General features: G+C 38.7%; 2 protein-coding genes across 2 annotated transcripts; both read right to left on the bottom strand.

Annotated features, from left to right (window-relative positions):
- Positions 1–208: 208 nt before the first annotated feature.
- LOC140137818 (tRNA wybutosine-synthesizing protein 3 homolog) lies at positions 209–24,349 on the bottom strand. The gene is made up of 6 exons (XM_072159603.1): positions 24,171–24,349; positions 18,706–18,777; positions 16,801–16,905; positions 3,211–3,282; positions 1,943–2,076; positions 209–1,189 (listed from the first exon to the last, which is right to left on the bottom strand). Exons 1-6 carry the CDS (start codon positions 24,330–24,332, stop codon positions 820–822), a joined length of 915 nt encoding a protein of 304 aa, XP_072015704.1. The 5' UTR covers positions 24,333–24,349; the 3' UTR covers positions 209–819.
- LOC140138261 (uncharacterized) lies at positions 12,860–15,175 on the bottom strand. Its single transcript, XM_072160175.1, has one exon. The coding sequence runs from the start codon at positions 15,173–15,175 to the stop codon at positions 12,860–12,862; it is 2,316 nt and encodes a 771-aa protein (XP_072016276.1).
- Positions 24,350–25,746: the final 1,397 nt, after the last annotated feature.

Here is a 25,746-nt window from a genome sequence, read left to right as displayed (position 1 = left end):
AAAATACCCTCAATTTCCTATCAGTTATAGAATGGACTACAAAATGTCACGGTTGGCATCATCATATTGTCATGATTTCCCCATAATGATGAATACTAAATTACTATAGACCGCGATCCCACAGCAGCTGAAGGGAGTATCCCATCATGCTTCATGTATCTGCTTGCTCCATAGCAAATACATGTACATACAAAACATAAGAGCGACTTAGATATTGAGAGCTATGGATAGTTTCACAATACTTTGGAGATCATATTTTTTCAAACAAAAATCTTAACTCCCCTGATATAAGCGAGTAATTGAAATTGAAGTGAGGGATTTTGTGTACACTTTCTATGGCATGTGCAGTTCTACTGTGGTACTGCAGAGCATGATGGGATACACCTATCTGCTTCTGTGGACCGATCCTATTGACCCTTAATACACTGTCGTATCAAAACAAGATTCTACCCCAAAGTGAATTTATTTGTGTATGTACACCTTTCATACGCATGTTTAATTACCACATAGGCTTTGATAAGCCTTCTGGCACATTGATAGAAAAGCATAAAAAAACAAAAGTGCACATGTTTGCAGGGAGAAAATCATTTTGGGAGCAAGATGGCAGATCCATCCCTTTGCTATTTGTCAAGAATAGGCAGTGGCAATCAATAGCAATGCAAACAAGTTGATAACATCACCCTCCAAGTCATAATACAAAAGGACCGGTTATATTTTTTGGTATCGTGAGTATGCCGTACTCACAATGATAATTATGTCGAATCTATTGGTGTTAAAATTGTACAAGACATCTTGTACTGTTTGATCGTTAACATTATGTCATGAGTCAACTCCAAGAAGTTGCAAACTTATTTCCAGATCATCCAACTCCTCTGGTGGTTTTGACTCATCTATTTTCTCATTCCTCCCAGCATCACCACCATCCTCATCGCTAACCCATCTCCCATCCTTGCATTGTCCTGATTTGGTTGCATTCTCTACACAAGTTTGATCACAGCATGTTTGACAGTATAGACCATGTGAGTTATGTGGACAGGTTGTCTGTACAGTGTCACACTGAGTTGCTTGGTGTTTGGCTGCTGTATCTCGGAAAATCTCCTTTAATCTTTGCTTCTCTTGTGACTTGGTTGCTTTCCTTGTGTTAGCCTGTGTATATTTTGCAATAGCTTGTTTAAGATTGCTGAAGAACCTGGATAGATAGGGAGACACAGTATTTAGACATAAAGTTGAAAGTTACATTGTAATTAAAGCCATATTGTAACATTTGCTAAGGAGGACACCCTCAATTATTTTTTTAAATTCTGTTTTTTACATGATTGTAATGTACTTAAGTAAACAAAGATACCCTGCAAAAATCCAGCCTTTAGGTGCTGTAGTTTTGTTAAAATCCAAGATTTTGATGGTTTATTAGTACGATGGAAATATTAGTCGAACATGTATGCGATGTTCATAACACAGTACGTACACAGCGTGCAATGGGATGGTTATACACACACATCAGCTGGTAGTAAATTCCAATTTTCTTTGCTTTACCTCACTTCTTTCTTTTACCTCACTCAGCCATAGGGGGTGTGGATTTCAACTGTAATAGCCCAATATACAAGATGATTAATAGCTAACCACAAGCCCTGCCCTGGTATGTTCCAGAAATCCCCAAATATGAAAATCGCTAGACTTGGTTTTTGATATATGGCCAAAAGAAATGCTTATTTTTGAGCATTTAACTTTCTTGGCATTATCCACAAATTTCAATAACATTGTACCTTATTGTCAATGGACAAGCCTTTGTGCTGCAAATGACTTGAGTCTCATTCTGCCTGAACACACCCCAATGTAAAACACTTCATCTATCACTTAATCACTCCCCTTCTCCATCTCTCTCTCTCTCTTCTCTCCTAAAAGGCAGCCTAAAACTAGCACATCAAATCCACAACAAACATACCTTTCAATTCTTCTGGAATTTTCCATCATTTTAGAGTTGGCTATATCAACTAGATATGCTACATATTCCTTTGATACAAGGACTGTTCCATCATTAGCAAGAGGTACCTCCAAACCATGGGTGCTCCTTACAGCCTGAAAATGAAATAAAAATCAAAGTTTAATTATTTCTGGTTATGTTACATGTACATGTTATGTACATTAAGGGCTCATATTGAAATTCCCTTACACAGGAAGGTGTGCGCCATCCTGCAGCTTTCCTGTGCTAGCCTTCTTTTGTTAAAATCCTGGGCAGGGTGTATCACTGATGCATATAATCCATCCGTTTTATGACCGAGCTTTCCTGAGGCGCGCGCTTAGCGAGGGGAATCCTGCTTTCTTTCTGTGTGAAAACGTGGTAGGGTATTTCAATATGAGCCCTAACAGAAATATCACTTTTACTGTTGTTATTAATTGAAAGATTTAATTTTGAACATTTGGAGGAAACCACTAGCACCCTGGCAGTGTTCGAAATATGCCTCAAAAAGTTACAGGCCAGTCAGGCCTGTAACTCTGAAAAGTTGCCGACCCAGGTGGAAAGTTACCGGCCAAAACGTTTTGAGCTTTGAAACGTGAAATTATAAGCTGGGACACATATTGAATTATTTCCGTCAATTAAATGTTACAACAAGTTCAATAGTGACGTATTAAAGGAGTATTTCGTGATCCTAGCATCCTCTATTTATGTCATTTTTCATTAGATATCCACAAAAAAAACCTATTCCCAAAATTTCAGTTGCTTCCGATTTTGCGTTCGCGAGTTATGCATGATTATGTGTATTACACTGCTCCATAGACAATGCGTTGTAATTTCGTTCTGGTGCACCCTGGTACTGCTAGTAGCCAGATGCCTCATGATATTTAACCTGAAAGTAATAGTAATCTTAATTAGTAATATTATTAATTTCAGTGAACAGATTCATCAGGTTTGTACTTCAAATCAATTGGTAATTTTTGCGTGACAAAACCAGAAAGTTTTCACTTACTAATATATTTCATCCATCTCATCGGAGGACTTCATGGGATGCTCACATCTGAATCTGATGAAGTCCTCCGACGAGATGAACGAAATATTAGTAAGTATATAAAAACTTACTGGTTTTGTCACACACAAATTACCAATTCAATATTAATGATGGGTTCCAGATGTTCTTAACTTTCTAGACCAATTGGTATGAGCAAGGGGACACATCAGGGGTCAGCCCAGGTCACTGAATCTCAGTCACTCACCATCATAATTTTGCCATTCTTTCCAATAGTAATTCCAGAATTTCTGAATCCTGATTCTACTGCAACTTGGTGCTGAGATGAGAGAAAAATATAATACATGAAAGACAAAATGTATTAAGGTACTTATTCCAGGACCTCGAAATCATGTAACGCTTGCCGCTGCTCCCAGAATTTTTTTTTTTTTTTTTTTTTTTTTTTTTTTTTATTTATTTTTTTTTTTTATTTTTATTTTTAAACATTTTTTCTAAGTTTTTTTTTAAATGTTTTCCTACACACCCACAAACCTTACTGCATGTATTCAAACCACCCAAGCCCAACTAACCTTTAACATAACCCAAAACCCTTGCCCTCACCCCCAAAAGGGAATTATGGTAGAAATTGATTTCACCTGAAAATGACAGAAAATCGGACCTATATTTAATGTTTTTAAATGCATTGCATGAATGTATTAAATATATAATGTTGTAATTACTTTAAATTGGCCTCATTTCAATTTTTATGGAAATTGTTATTTGTATTGCTAACAGCCTAACAAAATAAAAGAGAAACCTTTCACATGACATAATTTTCGAAATTTGAAAAAATTTCTAAAATTCTGGAAATACAAAAAAAATACATTTAAGTGCAAAAGCTTTTTTCTTCTGGGTAAGAACTTTTTTCTTACATGCAACAGCTTTTTTATTGCAGGGTAGAAATTTGATAAACTGTCATCATATACAAAATGCATGCATGGACCTATTTATCAAATTTCTAACCTGCAAGAAAAAGGCTGTTGCATGCAAGAAAATAATTCTTACCCAGAAGAAAAAAAGCTTATGCACTTAAATGTATTGTTTTTGTATTTTCAGAATTTTAGATTTTTTTTTAAATTTCCAAAATTATGTGAAAGCTTTTTTAAAATAAGCCAAGCCATAAAAATAGCCATTTTGATGAGATGAGGCTAAATAAAGTAATTGAAACTTTATATATTCATGCGTTTAATAATACTAAACATGCTATACATGTAGGTCTGATTTTGGGGTGAAATCAATTTCACCCCTAATGCTCTTTTAGGGGTTGGGCAAGGGTGTTAGGCTTGGTTGGGTTTGTATATTTATAGTGAGGTTTGTGAGATGGGTTAGAGTTTGTGTAAGGCCAAGGTTTATTGTTGTATTGTAGAGCATAAAATGTAGCGTATTTTAGTCACATTACTCTTAAAAGAAAAAGTCTTATCATACAATGCATTCTTCATGCACATTAGTACCCCCCCTGCATGGGGGCCCTCCCACATACCGAAGAGGGGGGTGTCAAAATTTATGAATCATCGTTTTTATATTGTGCATTTAAAATTATATCAATTTCAGCCATGTAGGCCATGTTATTAGGCAAAGAAAAAACTTTGAAAAATGCCTCTTATGTACAAAAGTATAAGAAACTGAACATTTAAAACCACTTTTTTAGGATGAAGGAAGCATTTTTTCAAAAACATCTGAAACATCTGAAGAATTACTTTAACATAGATATATATGCATTTTTTAGGTCACAAATGGCCTCTTTTGGGGGGCTAAATCTGCTAAAATTGCCTGGGCTTCGACCCCTGCGGGGGGCTCTGCCCCCTCGACCCCCGCAGGGGCTCTGCCTCCTCAACCGACATGGATAATATTTCAGAGTTTTTTTTATCAAAGCCCACTCTCATGCCTGAATTAGAACCTCAGAATGGTGATTTCTTACTTTTAAAAGTCTAAAATCCATGAGTTTTTTGGCTTTTTGAGCCCCTGGACCCCAACTGTTAAGGGCGAGCGACAAGGCGCTCACAAATTTCACAGAAAATTTAAAGCAACATAGTTTAAGTTCCCAGACAGGAAATATTATCTGAAATTGTGATGAACATGGAATCAACATATAATTATACTATAATGAAAGACAAAGATAAAGACAATTTATCGCGTCTGACGTACGCACGGTTTGTTTACAAAGTGTCGTGATGATGACTTGCTGAACGCGGATTTATAACTGGGCGCCGTATTGTTAATTTTGCACTTTTCGACATGCAAACCATCTCAAAAGTTAGGTCTTTATAGTAGGAAACTTTCTTTGGTGAAGGCACCATGTCCACAATGCCTAGAAAAGCTGCTTTTTGCCTTGTTAAAGTACGTAGTTTTTTCGCCATTTGCTGCTATTCCTTTTCTCCGATCAGCACCAGATAGATCGGTCTTCCTTTACGCGCTGATTAACCTGTGTAAACCAATCAAGGATCGTAATTGACAGTGACATCAGACGCGATGAAGGGGCTCCGGACCTTTCACCCTTCAGGAAAACTTGATTATTTGACTCACGACACAGTTATCTGCTCCAAGATTTTAAGCTTCATAAATCCCGGGGTCACGGTATATCAAAACAACGAATCCACGCAGACGATACGACACAGAGTTTTGTTTCAAGTATATCATGAATATTGTGCATTTATTATAAGGCTAAATAGCAACAACCTTGACATCTTGCATTCTTGTACTTGTAAATGCTCTTGAAATGAACACAATCACACGGGTTTTCCCATTCAAACACGAGTAAAGTACTGTAGAAAAACTTGTTTCGTGTCCAGATCAGCCATGTTGTCCGGAGTGCCAAACTTTGAGTTTCGAACGCACACTTGAAGCAAAACACCCAAGAAAGCGCACAAAGGGGGGTGCCCGAACCACTGGAGGATCTAAACAAGAATCAAGTCACAAATAGATTATTTTAAAATGACCAAATGGCACTTACATACCGGCGCCCTAATTTATGCACACATACAATTACTCCAATCAACTTTAGTTGGGAAGTGCCATATAGGATATACTTGAATCCTTAGTAACTCACAAGGTTAACTCGAAAAAACTCTAACTCATTAATGCAAAACTCTTCAAAAAACTTTATCCAAAATAAATAAATGGATGGAAAACATTTGTTTTCAAATTGAAAGTATTAAAGTGAAACACAATCACATATCAATAATTTTGAATGTTTCCAAATGCAAAGTTACAAACAACTGGATAACAAACTAATCATTACATTAAACATCTGATAATTTTTCTTCATAAGCAGACAAAAATATTCAAAGTTGAAATGATGCAATACCACAATAGACAACACACAAGCTCACCCAACCACAACAACACTAATGCACAGCTAAGAAGCAAAGGAGCAAAAGAGCAACTGTGGGTGAATGTAACCAATGTATTATCCAATGCAAGATATGACTTTACCCTATACAATATTACTTACAACTTATTTCACACTGAGTGCAAACCCTGTGCAAACCAATTGCCTGATCAAGCAGTGTAACACAATTGATAAAACATTTGGAAATGCTTGATCAACTATTGTAACACAATTGATGAAGCAATCTATGGTTTACTTGCTACCATACCTAAATCTTAAACTTAAAACATATGAAGCCTCTTTAAACATGCAATTAAAGCTTGATCACAAAATGTGTTTTCTCAGACAACATTTTACTACAAAAAATTGACCTTTTTACAGAATCCTGACAAATTACTAAATTGACTGACTGAGCCAATTCTCAAAACTCATATAAAATGATTGGTAAAGTATGAATCTAAATCTAAATCTCCTAAGGAATGTTATTCATGCTCAAATCCTACATTCCTGACCCTAACATACAATGCTGTCAGTTTGAATGTTGCAGTATGTATATGCATGTTGGTTGTCAATGTAATCTAAGGTACACAACCTATTAGCTAAGCTATTTCCAAATGAAGAATTTCTAAACAAAAAACAATAATACTGACTGTGACCCTGTGTGCTTCTTTGACCTTAAATTACAATGAGGAATTCAGTGATGTCCTGGCTGAAGATACTGCATAGCCTACCACACCCACATATAGTTCAGGAAACAGTTCAGTGGGAAGTGTAGGCAAGAGGAACACCATAACCTGAAATAAACACATTGGTTAGTTGAAATACAAACAAACAAATCCACTTATATTACACACTCTCACTTAGGGGTTCACAGCAGTGTTGTAAAGTATAGGGAGCAGAGCTTCAAGAAGATGCATCCCTGTGTATCCCACTATGACTATACCTGCATGTACAAATATTCACATGTCATAGAAGGTGTCAAAAAAATAAAGTGGCAATTTGTAAAGTATGTGGGAAGGAGAGCTTTCAAGCAGGTTGCTTCCCATGTTAGTCCAACCAGCCAGAACTTGCACATGTATTTACATGCAATTTTGGATACTATTATGCAACTGATTTTCTGGCCAGGGTATGTAGAAGCACACACATTATAAAATTATACACTAACACTTGGATGAATCAAACACTAAGGCTGGCAGGTGAGTCCTCAACTAGGCTTGCTTCGGGTTCTGGCTTGAAAAAATCTTGATCAAAGTCCCATCACCACCAAGAATCTTTGCTTTCACACACTGCTCAAAATCAGTCGTTTCCACATCACACTGCTGTTTGATTCCATCATGATGTACTGCTTGAAATATCCACTTTGAACACTAGTTGATCCTTCCACATTAAATCTCACTGCATATACGGATACTGGTAAGTTGACTGCAGTTGCACTGTGATGTAGATCACTCTTCAGGATGAAAATCTCAAATTTAATTCATAGTTAATGTGATAGACTCCATACTAAAATGTCTTCTTCAAACCAAAATTGAGATTTTTCAAAGACCAGTAGTTTGAAGATTTAATTACTCCTCCATTGTGTAACCCTTATCGTCACAGCATCATCAACAAATAATAAAGTGACCTTCATTAGCCACTGTCCAGTGTCTCCAGTTCACAACATAACACCAGCATAGTCCACACATGATTTGCTTTTCTGTGATGCTAAAGGCATATAAACACCTTATTCAACACTGGCGCTTACAGATCAAGGCGTTGAGGTTTGTTCCTATTTCTTTTAGGCCTGATCTCAGGTTCATTTGAAGCTTGTTCTGCATTTGATTGAGTGTCTTCATTGTCATTCTGTTCTTCAACTTCTGATTTTGAAGTGTCAACCTCCACAAGAAGGCATAATTTGGCAACTGGTCTCACCAACACTCCAGTAGTAGTTTGTACTTTAGCTTGGCGAACTAGTCCTTTTTCATCAGGATGCGTTTCAACTATTCTGCCCAGCTGCCATGCGTTTCTGGGTCTGTTGGAGTCAGCTACCAACACAATATCTCCAACCTGTAAGTTCATGTGTGGTTTACTCCATTTTTGTCTCTCTTGAAGTTGAGTCACATACTCTCGAGACCACCTACGCCAGAACATATCTGCCAGGTACTGAATTTGTTTCCAGCGCTTTTTTTGGCATACTGATCAGGTCTGTCACTCACTGTAGGAGGCAAACTTCCAGAGCTCTTCATCAACAAGAGCATGCTAGGAGTCAAAGGTTCCAAATCACCAGCAGAACCTTGCACTGCAGTAATTGGACGGTTGTTTACAATCGCTTCTATCTCACAGAAGAGAGTGCTTAAGCTGTCATCAGTTAACACCTGCTGCTTCACAAGAGCTGACATGATTTTTTCTGACTGTTCTGATTTGTCTCTCCCAAACCCCACCAAAATGGGATCCGGCTGGGGGGTTGAATTTCCAGTCAACATTTCTCTGCAGCATCTCAGCAGTAAACTTTGCTTTGTTCCACTTCTTAATTTCTTCTCTGTGCTCTCTTTCTGTACCGACGAAGTTTGTTCCATTATCCGACCGGAGTTCTCGGACTTGACCTCTCCTGGCGATGAATCTTCTAATCGCGTTGATGCAATTATCTGTGTCAAGTGCATCCGCCTTCTCCAAGTGTATGGCTCGAGTGGTCAAACAGGTGAACAGGACACCATAACGCTTCACAACAGATCTCCTCTCTTCACCAAAAGCGGGCCAAAATAATCGACACCGACACATGTAAAGGGCGGATTTTCTGCATTCACTCTGTCCTGAGGCAAGTCTGCCATCTGTTGTTCACACGTGTTGTTCACACACTCTGGCTCGTTGCTTCCTGCATATCACACACTTGTGTATAACTCTTCTGGCTAATGAATTGGCACCTATGATCCAATACTTCTCGTAAAGATGAGCTAGCATAAAGTTCCTTCCACCATGACCAGTTATTTCATGAGCGTTACGCATTATCAAGTCTGTGATGAAAGACTTCCTAGGCAGTATTATTGGGAACTTAGTCTCCTCTGGCAAGGTTGCTTTAGCTATACGCCCACCTACTCTTAATAGTCTGTCTAGCATATACGGGTTGAGTTTGTAAAGAGGGCTTGATTTCTTCACAATAACTTCATTCACTTTCTGTGTTTGGTCGTGATGTTGTTGTCTGGCAAGCAATTTCCACTCTTCTGGGAACCATTTCTTCTGCTCATAGCCTATTATTGCTTTCTCTGCTTCTCTGATGTCTGTAATAGTGAGAGGGCTAGTAATATCTGTCTTTGTTTGACACTGCCCTTTGACTTCTTCATGTCTCACATTTTTGTCACTGCTGTTATCATTGTTTTTTCTCCTTACTCGTTGAATAAGCAGATTCTTGATTTTAATGATCCAGGAAACTGCACGGCATAACTTGTACCAAGAAGAGAAGTATGTAACCAGCCTTTCCATTGTTTTTATGGATTCGTCAGTCATGACTGAATTTACTTTCACCTTCTTCTTGACTTCTGGATCATCAGATAGATCTGGTGACATAATTGGCTGTGGTATTTGGCCAGTCTTCTTCAGATTGGTACAGAAATTCTGGACCTGTGGTCCATGACTTGTTGTCAACTAATGTCTTAGCAGTAACACCTCTGGAACAGGCATCTGCGGGGTTTGCTTTGGTTTCAATGTGTCTCCATTGAGAAGTTTGTGATCCATCCTTGATTAATGCCACTCTGTTTATGACGAAGGTTTGGAATCTGGCTGTTGAATTGCAGATATACTTGAGTACAGTTTCACTGTCAGTCCAGTAGTACACACTGTCTATTGGTAATTGCAATTCTCGCTGTAGAACACTATTGATCTTCACCATTGATGTGGCTGCAGTTAACTCCATACGAGGTATGGTTATTTTCTTCAGGGGCGCAACTCTCGCTTTGGCCATCAATAAAGACACATGTACTGTACCTGATGAACTTTCACTTCTAATGTAACTAACAGTCCCATAGCCATTGTCGCTGGCATCTGAGAAATGGTGAAGTTGCATATTACTGCTCTGTCTCAGCTCAGCTGGTCTCAAACACCTTTCTATTGCAAAGTTTGACAAATATGGAACTTCTTGTAGCCATTTATTCCAGCTTGACTCATACTCAGGAGGTACCTTTGTGTCCCAATCTAACTGCAACTTGCAAAGGTTCTGAAGGATCCTCTTGGCAGGCAAAATTGCTGGAGCAAGGAATCCCAAGGGATCATAGATGGCACTCACAGTGGCCAAGATTCCTCTTCTGGTACAAGGTCGTTCCTTGATAACGATCTGGAATCCAAATGTATCATTTTCAGGAGACCACAGAAGTCCTAGTACTCGCTCGGAGGGCAGGTCATCATTATCTAGATCAAGTGACTTTGCTGTCTTTGCTCTCTCTGACTGTGGAATGCACTGCAGCACTTCTTTAGAGTTGCTCAGCCATTTGGTGAGTCTGAAGCCCTTATCTCTGCAAATGTTTGTAAGATCTTCCACCAGTTGTATTGCTTGGTTTGTACTTTCTACTGATGCCAAACAGTCATCTACATAGAAATTTGTCTTAACTGTATTACATGCTTCATCGCTATACGATGTATCTTGAGAAGCCTTTTTAAGGGCAAAGTTGGCGCAAGCTGGTGACGATTTTGCGCCGAACACATGTGCGCACATCCTATATTCTTTCAACGGTAAGTTCACATCTCCATCCTGCCACCACAAAAATCTCAACAGGTCCCTGTCACTCTTCAGGACGCGTACTTGATAATACATGGCTTCAATGTCACCAATTACTGCTATAGGGTATTGTCTGAATCTCAATAGTACACCTGTGAGATTATTTGTCAGGTCTGGTCCTTGGAGCAAGCGTGAATTGAGAGATTGTCCCATGAATGTAGCTCCACAATCAAATACTACACGTAGTTTGCCTTTCTGTTGATGCACAACTCCATGGTGAGGTATGTACCACACACGATCTGATATCAATTCATATTCAGGCACTTCTTCCGCATAGTTCTTCTGAAGCATCTCATTCATACATTGTTTATATTTTTCATGGTACTTAGGATCTTTCTCAAATCTTTTCTTCAGGTGTGCTGCCCTCTGCTCAGCTTGATTAATGTTATTTATGAACTCCTTATCTGGATTTCTTATGGGTAAGCCCATCTCGTAGTGACCATCAACTAGCTTTGTGGTTGAATTCACCTTTGATAAAAACTCTACATCTTCACCACTCAACTGTGGGGTGTCGTTAATAAGTCTTTCAGGAAATTCGTGATTGTACAGCTGTTGAAACTGCTCTTCAATGCTGTTTACTTTGACTCTAAAGATTCTCTTTGTTGTTCTGGATTTGGGTACTCCATGCACACACCAGCCTAGCAATGTCTTGACAGCATACGGGCCATTATCAACACTATTTATTACTTCCAGAGGCTCCGTGGCTGATGGTACGCTATTGCCAATAAGAAGTCCGACATGGGCATCTGATACATGCTGCATATCTGGTAGTTTTACCTCTTTCAAGTAATCAAAGGTTTCAACATCTTGGTGTGTTACTACATCATCTACACTAGCAGGTAATTCTGCTTGAGTATACACCCTGGGTAGATCTATTATATTCTTTCGATCAAGATCTGAAATTTCCAGGTGTAACATATCACAGTTTACAATACTGGTTTCCGTGAGTGTTTCAATCTCAAGTTGGGTTTTCTTGCCGGAGACACCAAGTTGATTCTGCAATTTCTGGGTGCAAAAAACTGCATCGCTGCCTTCGTCAATGTAGGCATATGTGTCGACGGATATACCAGTGTCCTTTGAATAGACAGTCACCGGTGTAATAATTGGGCATGAGTTTGCACGGCGCCCATGACGACCACATGCTGTCTTAGTGGCCTTGGCATCTTCATGAGTTGCACCAGGGTTCATTGATTTCACATGGTGTAGTACAGTTGGGTGCCCTTTCTTGCATTCTTTACACTCCAGTCTGTTTTTGCAGTCCTTGCTGAAGTGTTTTCCTTTCTTTAAGCAGCGAAGCACATTTTCTGTTCTCTAATAAATTTCAATCTTTCCTCGATTGAAAGCTTTGCCAATTTGAAGCATGTCTCTAACTTGTGAGACGTACCCTTACAGAACTCACAATTCTTTGTGTCAGTTGATTCATTTGGTTTAGTAAGTGATTTCTGTCCTGTGCTAGTTGCTAAACCTCTTACTGGTTTCTTAAAATTATTATTGCCCTTAGGCTTTCCTTTGGAACCAGCTTCTCCCAGTGGTGCAGACTGAATGCCACCAAACACTGGATTTGTCATCATTTTTGCATGCTTGTCCGTGAAATGCACAAAGTCTTGGAATGTCACCGTTTGACCTCTTTCTTCTTCTATTTCATACACCTTTGTCCTCCATGCACCTCTCAATCTGTATGGCAGTTTCTTTGTCAAGATTTGACGATTATTTGTATGATTGAGCTCATTGAGGGCTTGGATATTTTTCATAGTGTTCTCAGCTTCTAACAAAAACAAAGCGAACTTACTTACTCAGTTCATTAGCATCATGTTCTTTAATTTCAGTCCAATTGACTGCCCTCTTTTGAATTGCTTGTGCAATTCTCCTTGGATCTCCGTACTTCTTCCTTAACAAGGTTTTTGCAGTTAGGTATCCCTCTGTAGAGTCGGCATAATGCAGACAACTTCGAACCAAAACATTGGCTTCTCCTGAAGTATACTTTGCTAAGTAGGACAATCTGTCCCGACTGTTTTCAGTTTTGTCTTCTACAGAGTATTCAAACTCCTTCATAAAGTTTGTATATTTGAGGGGATCACCATCAAACTTGCTTATTGTCTGTTCAGGAAGAGCGGCTCTGACCTGTTGCTGAATCAACAACTTTGTGAGGTACGCCATATCTTGTTGAGCTGTATACTGCGGCAACTGTTGCTGCGCTGGCTGCTGCACTGGAGGTTGTGGTGCTTGCCACTGAACTGAAGGTTGCAGTATTTCTTGCTGATTAAATGGTTGCGGCACATGTTGTGGCATTACAAGTTGCGGTGCTTGCCATTGAACTGAAGGTTGCAGTACTTCTTGCTGCATTATTGGTTGCGGCACATGGTTTGGCATTACTGTTGTTTGCTGCACCTGTCGCTGCACTTCAGGTTGCGATGCTTGTTGTCGCTGCAATTCAGGTTGCGACGCTTGTTGTCGCTGCCACACTTGTTGCTGCACTTGAGGTTGCGAAGCTTGATGTCGCTGTCCTATTATTGGCTGCTGCACTTGATGCTGCACTTGAGGTTGCGACGCATGATGTCGCTGGACTACTGGTTGCTGCACTTGTTGCTGCAATTCAGGTTGCGACGCTTGTTGTCGATGTACTATTGGTTGCGGCACTTGTTGCTGCAATTCAGGTTGCGACGCTTGTGGTCGATGTACTATTGGTTGCGGCACTTGTTGCTGCAATTCAGGTTGCGACGCTTGTGGTCGATGTACTATTGGTTGCGGCACTTGTTGCTGCAATTCAGGTTGCGACGCTTGTTGTCGCTGCACTTGAAGTTGCTGCACTTGTTGCTGCAATTCAGGTTGTGACGCTTGTTGTTGTCGCTGCACTTGAGGTTGCGATGCTTGATGTCGATGTACTATTATTGGCTGCTGCACTTGATGCTGCACTTGAGGTTGCGACGCATGATGTCGCTGGACTACTGGTTGCTGCACTTGTTGCTGCAATTCAGGTTGCGATGCTTGTTGTCGATGTACTATTGGTTGCGGCACTTGTTGCTGCAATTCAGGTTGCGACGCTTGTGGTCGATGTACTATTGGTTGCGGCACTTGTTGCTGCAATTCAGGTTGCGACGCTTGTGGTCGATGTACTATTGGTTGCGGCACTTGTTGCTGCAATTCAGGTTGCGACGCTTGTTGTCGCTGCACTTGAAGTTGCTGCACTTGTTGCTGCAATTCAGGTTGTGATGCTTGTTGTTGTCGCTGCACTTGAGGTTGCGATGCTTGATGTCGATGTACTATTGGTTGCGGCACTTGTTGCTGCAATTCAGGTTGCGACGCTTGTTGTCGATGTACTATTGGTTGCGGCACTTGTTGCTGCAATTCAGGTTGCGACGCTTGTTGCTGCATTCTTTGCTGCATTTGTTGCTGCACCCAAGGTTGCAGCACTTGTCGCTGCAATGGTGATTGCTGCAATTTTTGTTGCGGCATAGGTTGCTGCATTGACTGTTTTGCTTGAATTTGCAGTGTCTTGTTTTGCTGCCTCGAAGTTGACAGTTGCTGTGACTCTTGTTGTTGGGGATGTGTATCATAGTCTTTCGTAATGTGGACGCCAGTGTTCTGTCTCACAGCATAACTAATTGGCGTTGTTGCAGTGGGTTGCAATTCATAATCAAAGTTTGTCCACCATTCGCGATCCTTAGACCCAGCTTTGCCCAACTTCGAAAACTGCTTCATATTTTCAGCAGCTCCGATTCGAAGATCTGTGGCTTCATTTTCTATTGACATTTCACTCTCTCCACCATCTACGGCTTCATTTGTTTCAAGCCACTGTTCCACCTTTTCCCTTGAATTGGCTGTCTTGGAGCTCAAATTCGTCGAGTGGTTTTCATTCTCAAGGATGTCGCACCTGGCCTCGAACATCGCAAGTTCAGTTTGAACCCTCAACATTTCACGTTGAAAACGTATCTCTTCCTCCAATTTGTCTAATTCTCTTCTACGTTTAATTTCTTCAATTTTACATTCAAATTCAGCCTTTTCCACGGCTGCTTGAATCATTTCCTTTCTTGCACTACTTGCAATACTGCTTCTATGCCTGGAACCATGGCTCCTCACACTATTGCAGCTCTTTAGGTCCATTTTGAAGGAATTACAATGTTTCTGATGAAAATACAGTCATTCACAACAGTGGATTGGCCTCATGCACCTTTAAAATCTGTTTTGACTATTTGCAGCACGGTGAGGGACATCGCAACTTGCGTGCACCTTTCCGTTGTTGACATGAAGTTGCAGCATGATACAGGAACATGATAATATTAACGTGCATTTGATGTTCTATATTAAAGGGTACCGATGCCGCAGCTGGAGCGATGCTTTCTTTTAACCAGTTCAGAGTTTCTTATTTCAGCAATCTGGCCTTGTTGCCAAGTTTTTCTACTAATGAAGGGGCTCCGGACCTTTCACCCTTCAGGAAAACTTGATTATTTGACTCACGACACAGTTATCTGCTCCAAGATTTTAAGCTTCATAAATCCCGGGGTCACGGTATATCAAAACAACGAATCCACGCAGACGATACGACACAGAGTTTTGTTTCAAGTATATCATGAATATTGTGCATTTATTATAAGGCTAAATAGCAACAACCTTGACATCTTGCATTCTTGTACTTGTAAATGCTCTTGAAATGAACACAATCACACGGGTTTTCCCATTCAAACACGAGTAAAGTACTGTAGAAAAACTTGTTTCGTGTCCAGATCAGCCATGTTGTCCGGAGTGCCAAACTTTGAGTTTCGAACGCACACTTGAAGCAAAACACCCAAGAAAGCGCACAAAGGGGGGTGCCCGAACCACTGGAGGATCTAAACAAGAATCAAGTCACAAATAGATTATTTTAAAATGACCAAATGGCACTTACACGCGATAAATTGTTTTTATCTCTGTCTTTAATTATACTATACTCTGATCAGCTGGTAATAAGTGGGCCTCATAACATTGTGGATTGATATAGAATGGCACATACACAGCTGGGTGCAGCACCTACACGAACTGTGCTGTGCGCATTACGTGACTGATGCATGCTTTTGTGAATTTATGCAGAAGTAAGTTGGGACTTTTATTGACTTGCGCAGTAACAAAAACCAATAATTCTTACCTATTACGAGCTGATCATAGTATAGATTAGATTTTTTAGATGTCTGACACAAAAAGATTAGACTTAAAAGAGTCTGAACTCTTCCATGTTTGTGTGTTACTCATGGCAATATATAACATACCTCTTGTTTTATTTCACCATACGCCCTGGTATGTGCTTAATTTGCATTCTGTGTGTTGTAATGATAGCAAGCTAACTGCTACATGCGCAACAGTGGCATGCACAGTGTGGTGTTGGGGCCAATGCCCCCACTTTTGTTAGTCAGTCAGGGGAAATACCCCTAGTTGGGGGGGGAGAGATTGATGGGGCTACCAAAGATTTACCATAGCATTACAGACCAGGCTATTTGGAGTGAGTCCACAGGCCGTAACTATAATCTCTTTGGTCTTACATTTTTTGAAATACATACAATAGTGTCTTATAGCCAGAAAACCAATCACTTTGAAACAAAAATGTATTGTTCAAAACATTGGCACTCAAATGTCTTAAATGGTGTCAACATTGTTAGCTATGCTTGGTGAATTGAATAATTATTTTAAATGAAATCTTCAGAAAAAATAGCTGCATCATTGACATTATGTACTAGAATCTACAGTTATATACTCACCATTAATTTGGCATCTTCTAGAGTCCTGCACTGTACATGAAGAACAAATGGTTCGTATTTGAACACAGCTGTACTGTCAAGAGTGCTGTCATATATACATGATCTCTGTTTGATAAATAGAAAAGAAACAAAAACAAGTAAGTAACATTGCTCAAACATGAATTCTAGACAACCTACGTGTAGTAAAAGTTAGCTCTAGTATAGAGCCAATTATGAGGTCTCTGCTACTACTATATCAACAAGCAATCCGAGGCACTGGGCCTCCAGCCTGGATGTCAACGCTATGCACCTCTTCTCATCTCAGCACAATCTTGGTGCGCAGTGCTTCATAAACCATTTACTGAAAGGTTTAGAAGGTAAATTTAATCAGACATTTTATCATGGTTGTTGAGGTGCAATGAACAGGGGGTGCTTAATACAAGTGTCACTTGAAAAAGCTGCAGGGCACTTACTAGGAAGGGGAACACGATACTAGTACTACATATAAATTTTTGTTAAAGTTCATTCAGCAACCACATTGTAACAACCTGTGCAACAAAATCACATTTAAATGTAGGCTTGCCAAATAGTGCCCTAACATAATTGGATGTGTGAGATTCTGCGTGGTGTGTAGCTCGAGATACTCTAGCTAAAATACAGGTTTACATTTACTATCTTACATTATCTTGCTGTATTTCAGCTAGAGCTCCAAACGACAAGCTTCCGGTTTTTTTTTGAGAACAATACTGTTACGTAAGATGAAGAAGAAACCCGCCTCGGAGCCCGCCCTACTCATTATTTCATTGTACTTATTGCAATTTGCCTCCACACATTACGTAATCAACACAAAGCTTTTGTGAGGATTAGTGAGTGGATAAGAAATTGACAGTGGAAGATACTGAAGGACACGCCGATTGTTAGTTGTCAATCATGAATTGCCGCAACGTATTAATATTTTACTGCATGGCATTCCGCAAACACCAAGACAAATTATGCCGTATTTTTCCAAAGATCATCTCATATGAAGTAAGCTGAATGCGATCTGTTCTTTTGTAACATTCCGATCGCTTTTGATCACCTATTATCGGCGAATTTGCTTGAAAACACGTGAGTTCATGTTGTGTAAACATAATTGGCATAGACACAAATGAAATTACGATGCAATACAATGCAATTTGAATGCGCAGCAGATCTATAGAAATAACGTTGCCCGGTTTTATGCAGAATTAGACCCTGTCTGGTGGTGTGTTAAAACCTCTGATCATTACTTTTCATTATAGTATGTTTCTATACCTCATAAATATTTATTAGGTAATCCAGACATCTAATTGGTTAATAACGCCAGCGTCCGAGTACGTACGGTATTTTGACTACTTCCCGTGCCTGTGCAATTACGCGCGCGCTGGGAAGTAGTAAAACTTCCGCACCCTACTACCACACGGTGTCTCGACCCAGCGTCACCGTTCCTTCAGACATAGCATTATGCTACACAGCGGCGATTCTGCAGACGCGTTTATCGTGAAAATGGCGTCTGCTGCAGTTATTTTGCCGAGATTACCGATGGATAATAACACACGAATTTGACATTTTATGAAACAAAATGCGATTTATGGAATGTTAAAAAGAAAATTAGAATAATATAGGTCCAAATTGATTGAACAGAAATCCTCCAATAAAATCAGATAAGCAAAATATTAAGCTTATTTACCATGCTGTTGACTGGTGTGTGCGTGTTGACTTTTGTTTACGATTTTACCGTGATAGTGAAAATATTTATGAGGTATAGTAAAACAAATACAACATGTTCCATTTCGGGGAAGTAGTCAAAACTACTGGTCCCTCGGTGTTGGATGATTTGACTACTTCCCCTCAAAACATGTTGTATTTGTATAATATTTCACACACTGTAGACAAGTAAACTCTTACCACTTCCTCAAATTCTGTTTTCTTGTGTGAGATAAGCAACCAGTGACAACCTTTTTTACTGTTTTCAGTGTTCTGTAAAGATAAAATTATAAGCATGATACATGTAATTAGTTTCAGAATAACCAACTTAAGGTGGTACTACACCCCCTGATCAATTTTGTGACTAATTTTGCATTTTTCTCAAAAAATAACTACACACTGGTAACAAAAGTTATGTATAGGGGCAAGGAATCCAATTACTTCACTGAAATTTCAGTGATTCAAGACCAAGTGGTTCATTATATGTGTTAAGAAATGAGCTACATTCTAGTGGTACCTCTTTTCTTATCATAAATTTTTGTTACCAGTATGTTATCATTTTTTTGAGAAAAATGCAAAAATCACAAATTTATCAAGGGGTATAGTACCACCTTAAAGGGGCATTTCGTGATCCACAGCCTCATCCCCCCACTTTTCTCAAAAAAAGTTGAGATTTTTATATCACTGGAAACCTCCGGCTACATAATGTTTATGTACAAAATATTTCTTGCAGATTAATTCGTTTTGCAAAGATATCGTGAAATTACAACGCATTGTCTATGGAGCAGTGTAAAACACATAATCATGCATAACTCGCCAACGCAAAATCGGAATCAACTGAAATTTTGGGAATAGGCTTTTTTCATGGATATGTACTGAAAAATGTCATAAAAAGAGGATGCTAGGATCACGAAACACTCCTTTAAACCAAGTTATAGTTTACAATTTACATTCAATTTTTGTTTACATTGGTCTTTTCTGTAGTGTTTTTTAAATAAATTGTGTCCCATAAACGTGTGCAAAAAATTGCTTGCCCTTCCCCCTTTGATCTGCCAAAAATTACTTACACCTCCCATTTTTGGCTTGCTAAAAATCCTCCCCCAGGTTCATAGAGGTGATGCAGAATAGAAGAGAGCATAACACTAATACCATAGTTTTCAAAATAACCCAGGACTGCGCACAGGGTTCAAATTCGTTAAAAAAATTTGCGTAGCAGTTTTTGGCTAATTCATCATAATCAGGATACTTCCATTAAAGCACTATAAAAAGTGCTATACAAATGCTAAATTGGGCGCAGTTACTTCAAAATATGGAGCAAACTGCTATGCGATACAGCCGAATTGGAACCCTGACTGCGCAATAATTATAGTGTATCGGGAGGTGGTGTACTGTATTCTCAAAATGGTCTGCCAGAAATTGCTTGCCCCCAACCATGCTGAAAAATCTTTGCACCCCCCCCCCCTTTTCAATGTGCCAAAACCTTTGCTGCCCCCCTCCTCTTTACACATGTCAGATTTTGGGGAACCCAAACTGTGACTCCTCGCCACAACTGAGCCCGGCTGTCGCCAGTGCCACTATTGAGATATGCTCCATCGAACTTAACAATAAACATGATAAACAACAGGAAAGAAAGGATTTATTGACTGTTTTATTGATTTTTCACTACTTAAATGTCAAGTACTATAGACATGATATACATCATTTTAAAGCTAATTTCAAGCAGAATATTTTGGTTGAATATCTCAAAAATGATGATTGGCGACATCCGGGCTCAGTTGTGGCGAGGAGTCACAATTTAGAACCTTAAATTATAATCATGTAAATGTAATGTGAGCACAGTGAACATAAAAGTTTGCACACTTTCAAACATTTTTCTAAACATGGATGTTTCTACACCTTTTTACAGTGTAATATCAAAAGCAACCAAAATGTATGGGTCAACTCAAGTTATGGTAATTTTCAATTGCTCCATCCATTGCGTCAATCAACGGCAAGAGTTTGCATAAATATCACAGAAATTGCATAGAATGCGGACATAAAACTCACAAATTGATGCATCATATTCATCCTGGTATAAATCCCTCACATAAGTAAAAGTCATTCAGTACAAAACACAATTGCAGTTTTAAATCGGTAAAAATCGCGGAGCGGTTGACGGAAGCGACCCGGTCAGGCGCTGCATCACCAAAAATATTAGAGTTCTCGAATCATTAAAAAAGTATTTCCTGATCCTAACATCCTCTTTTGATGACATTTTTCAGTAGATATCCACGACAAAAGCTTATTCCAAAAATTTCAGTTGATTCCATGCAATTTTGCATTTGCGAGTTTTGCATGCATGATTGTATGTACAAATACACTGCTCCACCATTGTCCTATTACGATGTGTTGCAATTTCGTTTTTATAGCCTGCCAATTAATCTTTGCCCCATCATGCCCATCCTTATAATTCACATAAACACGCCTATAAGGGACCGTTCATAAACACTTGTTAGGGGGGCCTGATGCAAAAAAATTTTATCGCAACAATTTTCAAGGCCCCCTCCCTTTTCAGGTACGTCTCAAAAATGTCAGGCCCCCCCCCCGCCCTTTTTTGACATAAAAATTATGGGTCAACCCCATGGAAATGCATAAACTAGGTATGCCAGGTGAATTCAAATTTGCCATCAAACTGCATCATTTTATATATCAAATTAAAGCCCTTGAGTAAAGAAAGCCAACACTGAAAACCTTTTTGTCATAGCACTTTCCGTAGCAAAGTTACATCTAGTCAAAGATTGACTTTCATCAAAAAGATTCAGCTAGCAAAATTCCAAAAAAAAAAGCATTTCGGGGATGTTTCTAGATCTTTAGTCTCATGATGATAGCAGCTTTTTAATGGAACTGCAATCAAAATCCCTCTGAAATTCCATGTGCGAGTCTCTCATCACCAAAAAAATCATATATTTGGGTCAAGCGAAGTATAGACAACATATTTACGTAGGTTTCCTCTTTTAAATTCCAATGTAAATTTGTATTGCTGGTTTAGGTCATTTTAGCTGACTAGCAAATGTGTTAAGGGCAGAGTAATGGGAGAGAACACAGACCTTTTCGAGCATCATTATTTTTGAATTGTATGTCCAAAGTATATAAAACTATACATTTTTGGAAAGGAAATGAGTCAAGGAATCTCATGGTGACGTCAGATTTCTTCAAAAATCTCGAGTTTTTGAAAAAAATCACAAAAATGCACTTTTTACCCTAATTTTTTTGTGAAAACTTAAACAAAAATCCGGTGGGAGTAAAAAAAAAAAAGTTAGTTTTTCATGGAGAAGAGACATGAACTTAGGGAAGGTTTTTTTATTATTTTGAAATTCGTCTTATTTTTCTAAATATTGCAAAAAACATGTGAAAAAAGCAATTTTGTCACTCTATTAAGGTTATTTATTATTTTAAACTGTTGTGATTTGGTAGTTCACAGCATCTTACGAATGGTAGTGAGCTTTGGCTAAAAACTGCATTGCTCAATTCATAGCGAGCCTGTAGAAGAATTAAAATATCACATATTTTATACTTTTATAGGTGCTGCGGTTCTTGAGTTACGTTGTAAAGAGGGCTGAAACAACAACACTTTTGTAAAAGCGTACATAACTCATTAACAACAATAAATTAAGCAAGTTTGCAAAGTATACGATTTGTAGAATGAACTTTTGCAAAACATCAAGGTGTTAATTTTCAATAATATATTGATCTAGATAATCAAAATCGATTTTTAGGTTGCTTCGACGAACAATACCTCGTCTACCCTTAAGCTTAAAATTGCACATAATGGTGTATATTTTTGTTCAAAACAAATATTTTGAAAAAATGAGAAAACCTTCCCTAGACTTTGATGTGCTCTAACGATAGTGCAAAAGGTTTACCTTTTGCTTGCATATTTTTCGAGTTATCTTGTCACAAAAATCGCATACAATATTGTTAAAATGAACTCTGAGAAATCGACGTTTTAGTAAAAAATGTCAAAATTATGCACAAAACGTCCTTATATTTTAAACCGGCAAGACTTTCACGCTTGTAAAAGCTGTATCTGGTGTATGGTCTAAATATGCATCTTTTTGCACCAATGAATCTATAATGTCTGTTTTTAGTGCGCCTAAATCCAAAATAATAAAAAAATCTAAGTGGCTTTTTTACTGCAAATTTTTGTTTTGTTTACATCACATTTGCTGGCGTTAACAACATACCGAATGCGCCTTGACTGCATTGGACATACGCGCAGAGTTGCGCTGCGTCATGCGACGCGAATCGCTGTAATCACAATATTTCAGATTCGCGCATTGCCGACTCATTATTTCCCGCCAATTTACTAAGCTGTCTTGAGCCATGTGACTTTTTAGAGTTGAAAAGAGTGAAATAAATCAAGCAAAAATACAAGTAAATATTAGGAAGTTGTATTTTTATCAGTTTCAAGTGAAAGAATCAGTGTTCGATTTACCACCTGCATACCTGCACCAGTGCATGTAACATTCCCTCTGTGCATGCAGCTTTTCACTACCTGCCTGCACGCGTGCATGTACGATTTTAGCGCTAGCGATATGACAAGGCAATATACAAAAGTAAACAAGCAGTCAGTCCGAAAAGAAAAAACCCAATCTATTTTTAGCGCAATATCCTGACTTCATTAGAAGGGCTGGCGCCAAATCGCGCAATTGACAATTCCCGATACCCCTATCACGTGAGAACTGTCACTTTTTTCATTGACTTCCCTAGTCTCCTACACAGCCAGTTTGCGTCGGTCTGATACTTGTCGATCCTAACGAACATTCGAGATAGCCACATACAGTCTGGTCCGAGACTATGACTTCCCTTAGAGGGGCTAGCGTAATGTGACGTCATCCACCAATTCCCGATACCCTCGCACATGTAGAAGCTGTCATTTTCATTTCATTGAAAAAAAAGAACCGGAATTTAAACCGTGGGAAATATTTGTTTACGTACGGAAAATAATCATAAATTCATAATAATGTCCAGCAAAAAAGGAAATAGCTCAAAAAACACTTGCATCATTCTGGAAATCGTGCACCTCGTCGGCGACTAAGCCACAGCATCCAGTGTTTTGGCTAAGAAATCGGCGAGTGATCAGCATAAAAATGACAATGACAGTGGAGCCGGGAATATTATTACAAGCTAGCCTTAACTGTCAATGATCGTGATTCAATGTGATTTTATGTTTGCTTTAATTTTGGTGCATGCACACTTCTTGCTGTGCATGTAGAAATGTTGGGCTACATGCACCAGTGCAGGTAGGAAAAAATTTGTAAATCGGACACTGGAAAGAATACATCTTAGTGTTGATAAATATCAAGAAATCTCAAATTCGGGTGTGGACGAATGTGTCTCCCCTTACTCTGGCCTTAACTGACATTTCCCTCTCATAGTAAATTATAAATACCTACATAAACTCAATTTTCCCAGGAAATTTTTTAGGGCCCCTCCTATAGGAGGGTCAAAAATTTTAAGCCCCCCCATTTTGCATCAGCCCCCAACAAATGTTTGTGAACGGTCCCTAAAAACTTTCAAAATCATAAGTGAATTATCTTGGAATGGACTTCTTCATGGCTGAGTGCATGCTTGGTAGTCGAATTTGGCACCATTCATGCATTGCTTGCATTCAATTTTATGTTTACCTCAGAAAAGATCGCTATCCGCCCTGAACAAGAGCTTGTCGTAAAAAACTGTTCTTGATCATTTATAAAAAATACTAGATCTGAAATTTCGTCGTCAATGCTGCCCTTTCTACTTAGATCTTCTGCTAACAAACGCTGATTTTTCTGTCGTAAAAACTCCATTCTTGTTTACTCTTGGGAGATTGATTGCCTACAGGCTGTTGATATTAAACGTAGCCTTGGATATAAATAAAGTTTTTAAAATCCACGGCGCGGCAAAGTTTTAGGGTAGGGACGTTCATAAAATTTTGAAGTTCAATATTTTTAGCTGAAAGTTCTTTCATTTGAAAGAGAATTAAATTACCTTAGAAATAATAAGGGGTCAATCATGTTTCTAGTGCATACTTTTGAAGTTACAGACAAAAATAGTATCATCAAATTGCCAAAAATTTTGTGTGTGAAATTGTGACAGCAGGCACATGTACAATGCACACTACTGTATGTGACCCCAGATGACCTCCTATTCTTTACTGTAAGAAAGCTGTTTTGGATGGTCTTGATTTACACACAAATTGCTTTTGAGCTAAATCGAGTGTCGACTTGGTGGAATATCGCTCATTCTACAAAATCCGGTGCCAATAGCCTTTTTTCCATTCTTTGGTCCACAAAAACTTTGACGAGCATAGGGCATCAAATATGTTGTTTTTCTGGTAGAACTCAACGAGATCTACACAGACATATATAGTTTTCCATACTTTAAATGCTTTCTTCAGCCTGATTAACCCTTGCAAAGGCTCAAAAATCGCTAAAAAATGTGTTTCCACAGCTCAAGTGTCACATCTAACCCTGAATATTTTCTTTGAATAAATGCGATTTCTTTACATATTTGTTGTTTTTTAATTAGATAACGCACCATCATATTGTTTATCAACATTATTTTTTAGTGATTAAAATGTCTTTGTGTAATTCTACAATAAATTGCACTTTCCACCAAAACGCTGTGAGCTACGTTACCCCTTTTTAACACACGTTATTGGAAAGAAGTAAAACAGAGGTTTCAATGTAATTTGCGGTTTTGAAAGGAAACACTCATAGGTTTTAAAAATCACAGTAAAAATCGTGATGCTGTAGCATTTTGGCATAGAAATGTTGTAAACATTGAAATTTCGACCGACCATGTTAAGATTGGTGAGCTACGTTACCAGGATTCTATAGTATGCACTTGTATTACATGTACTTCCTAATAATATGTGAAAGCTACCAGAGGTCGAACCCCATTTATATTAGAATTAACCGACATAACGTTCTAACGTTCGCAAATCACATTAAAAACATTAAAAACCAGTGAACTACGTTACTGTGAGCTACGTTACACACTCATTTAAGCATCTTCAAAACTTCTATGAAATGGTGAAATCTGTTTTACATTTCACTCAAGTGATCTTTAATTTGCTTTTTATGACCTTGGATTGAGTAAAACCAGCCCATTTTATAGTCGGTAACGTAGCTCACATTGCATTGAGTTTTAGTGTTAAAAACATCATGACTTCCTGAAAGAAAAATATGCAAGTGGTGTTGGCAATTTTTTACATCTGAA

Source organism: Amphiura filiformis, chromosome 17 (assembly GCF_039555335.1).
Source record: "Amphiura filiformis chromosome 17, Afil_fr2py, whole genome shotgun sequence".
Classification (NCBI taxonomy): Eukaryota; Metazoa; Echinodermata; class Ophiuroidea; order Amphilepidida; family Amphiuridae; genus Amphiura; species Amphiura filiformis.
The sequence above is the reverse complement of the archived record's forward strand: the minus strand, read 5'-3'. Positions and strand labels throughout refer to the sequence as shown.

Coding starts and splice junctions, on each gene's coding strand:
- LOC140137818 (XM_072159603.1), bottom strand. CDS start 24,332: ATGGAGTTTTTACGACAGAAAAATCAGCGTTTGTTAGCAGAAGATCTA. Junction 18,778..24,170: donor GGATAGCGATCTTTTCTGAG/GTAAACATAAAA, acceptor TTATCTTTACAG/AACACTGAAAACAGTAAAAA. Junction 2,077..3,210: donor AGAATGGCAAAATTATGATG/GTGAGTGACTGA, acceptor TTTCATTTTCAG/GCTGTAAGGAGCACCCATGG.
- LOC140138261 (XM_072160175.1), bottom strand. CDS start 15,175: ATGGACCTAAAGAGCTGCAATAGTGTGAGGAGCCATGGTTCCAGGCAT.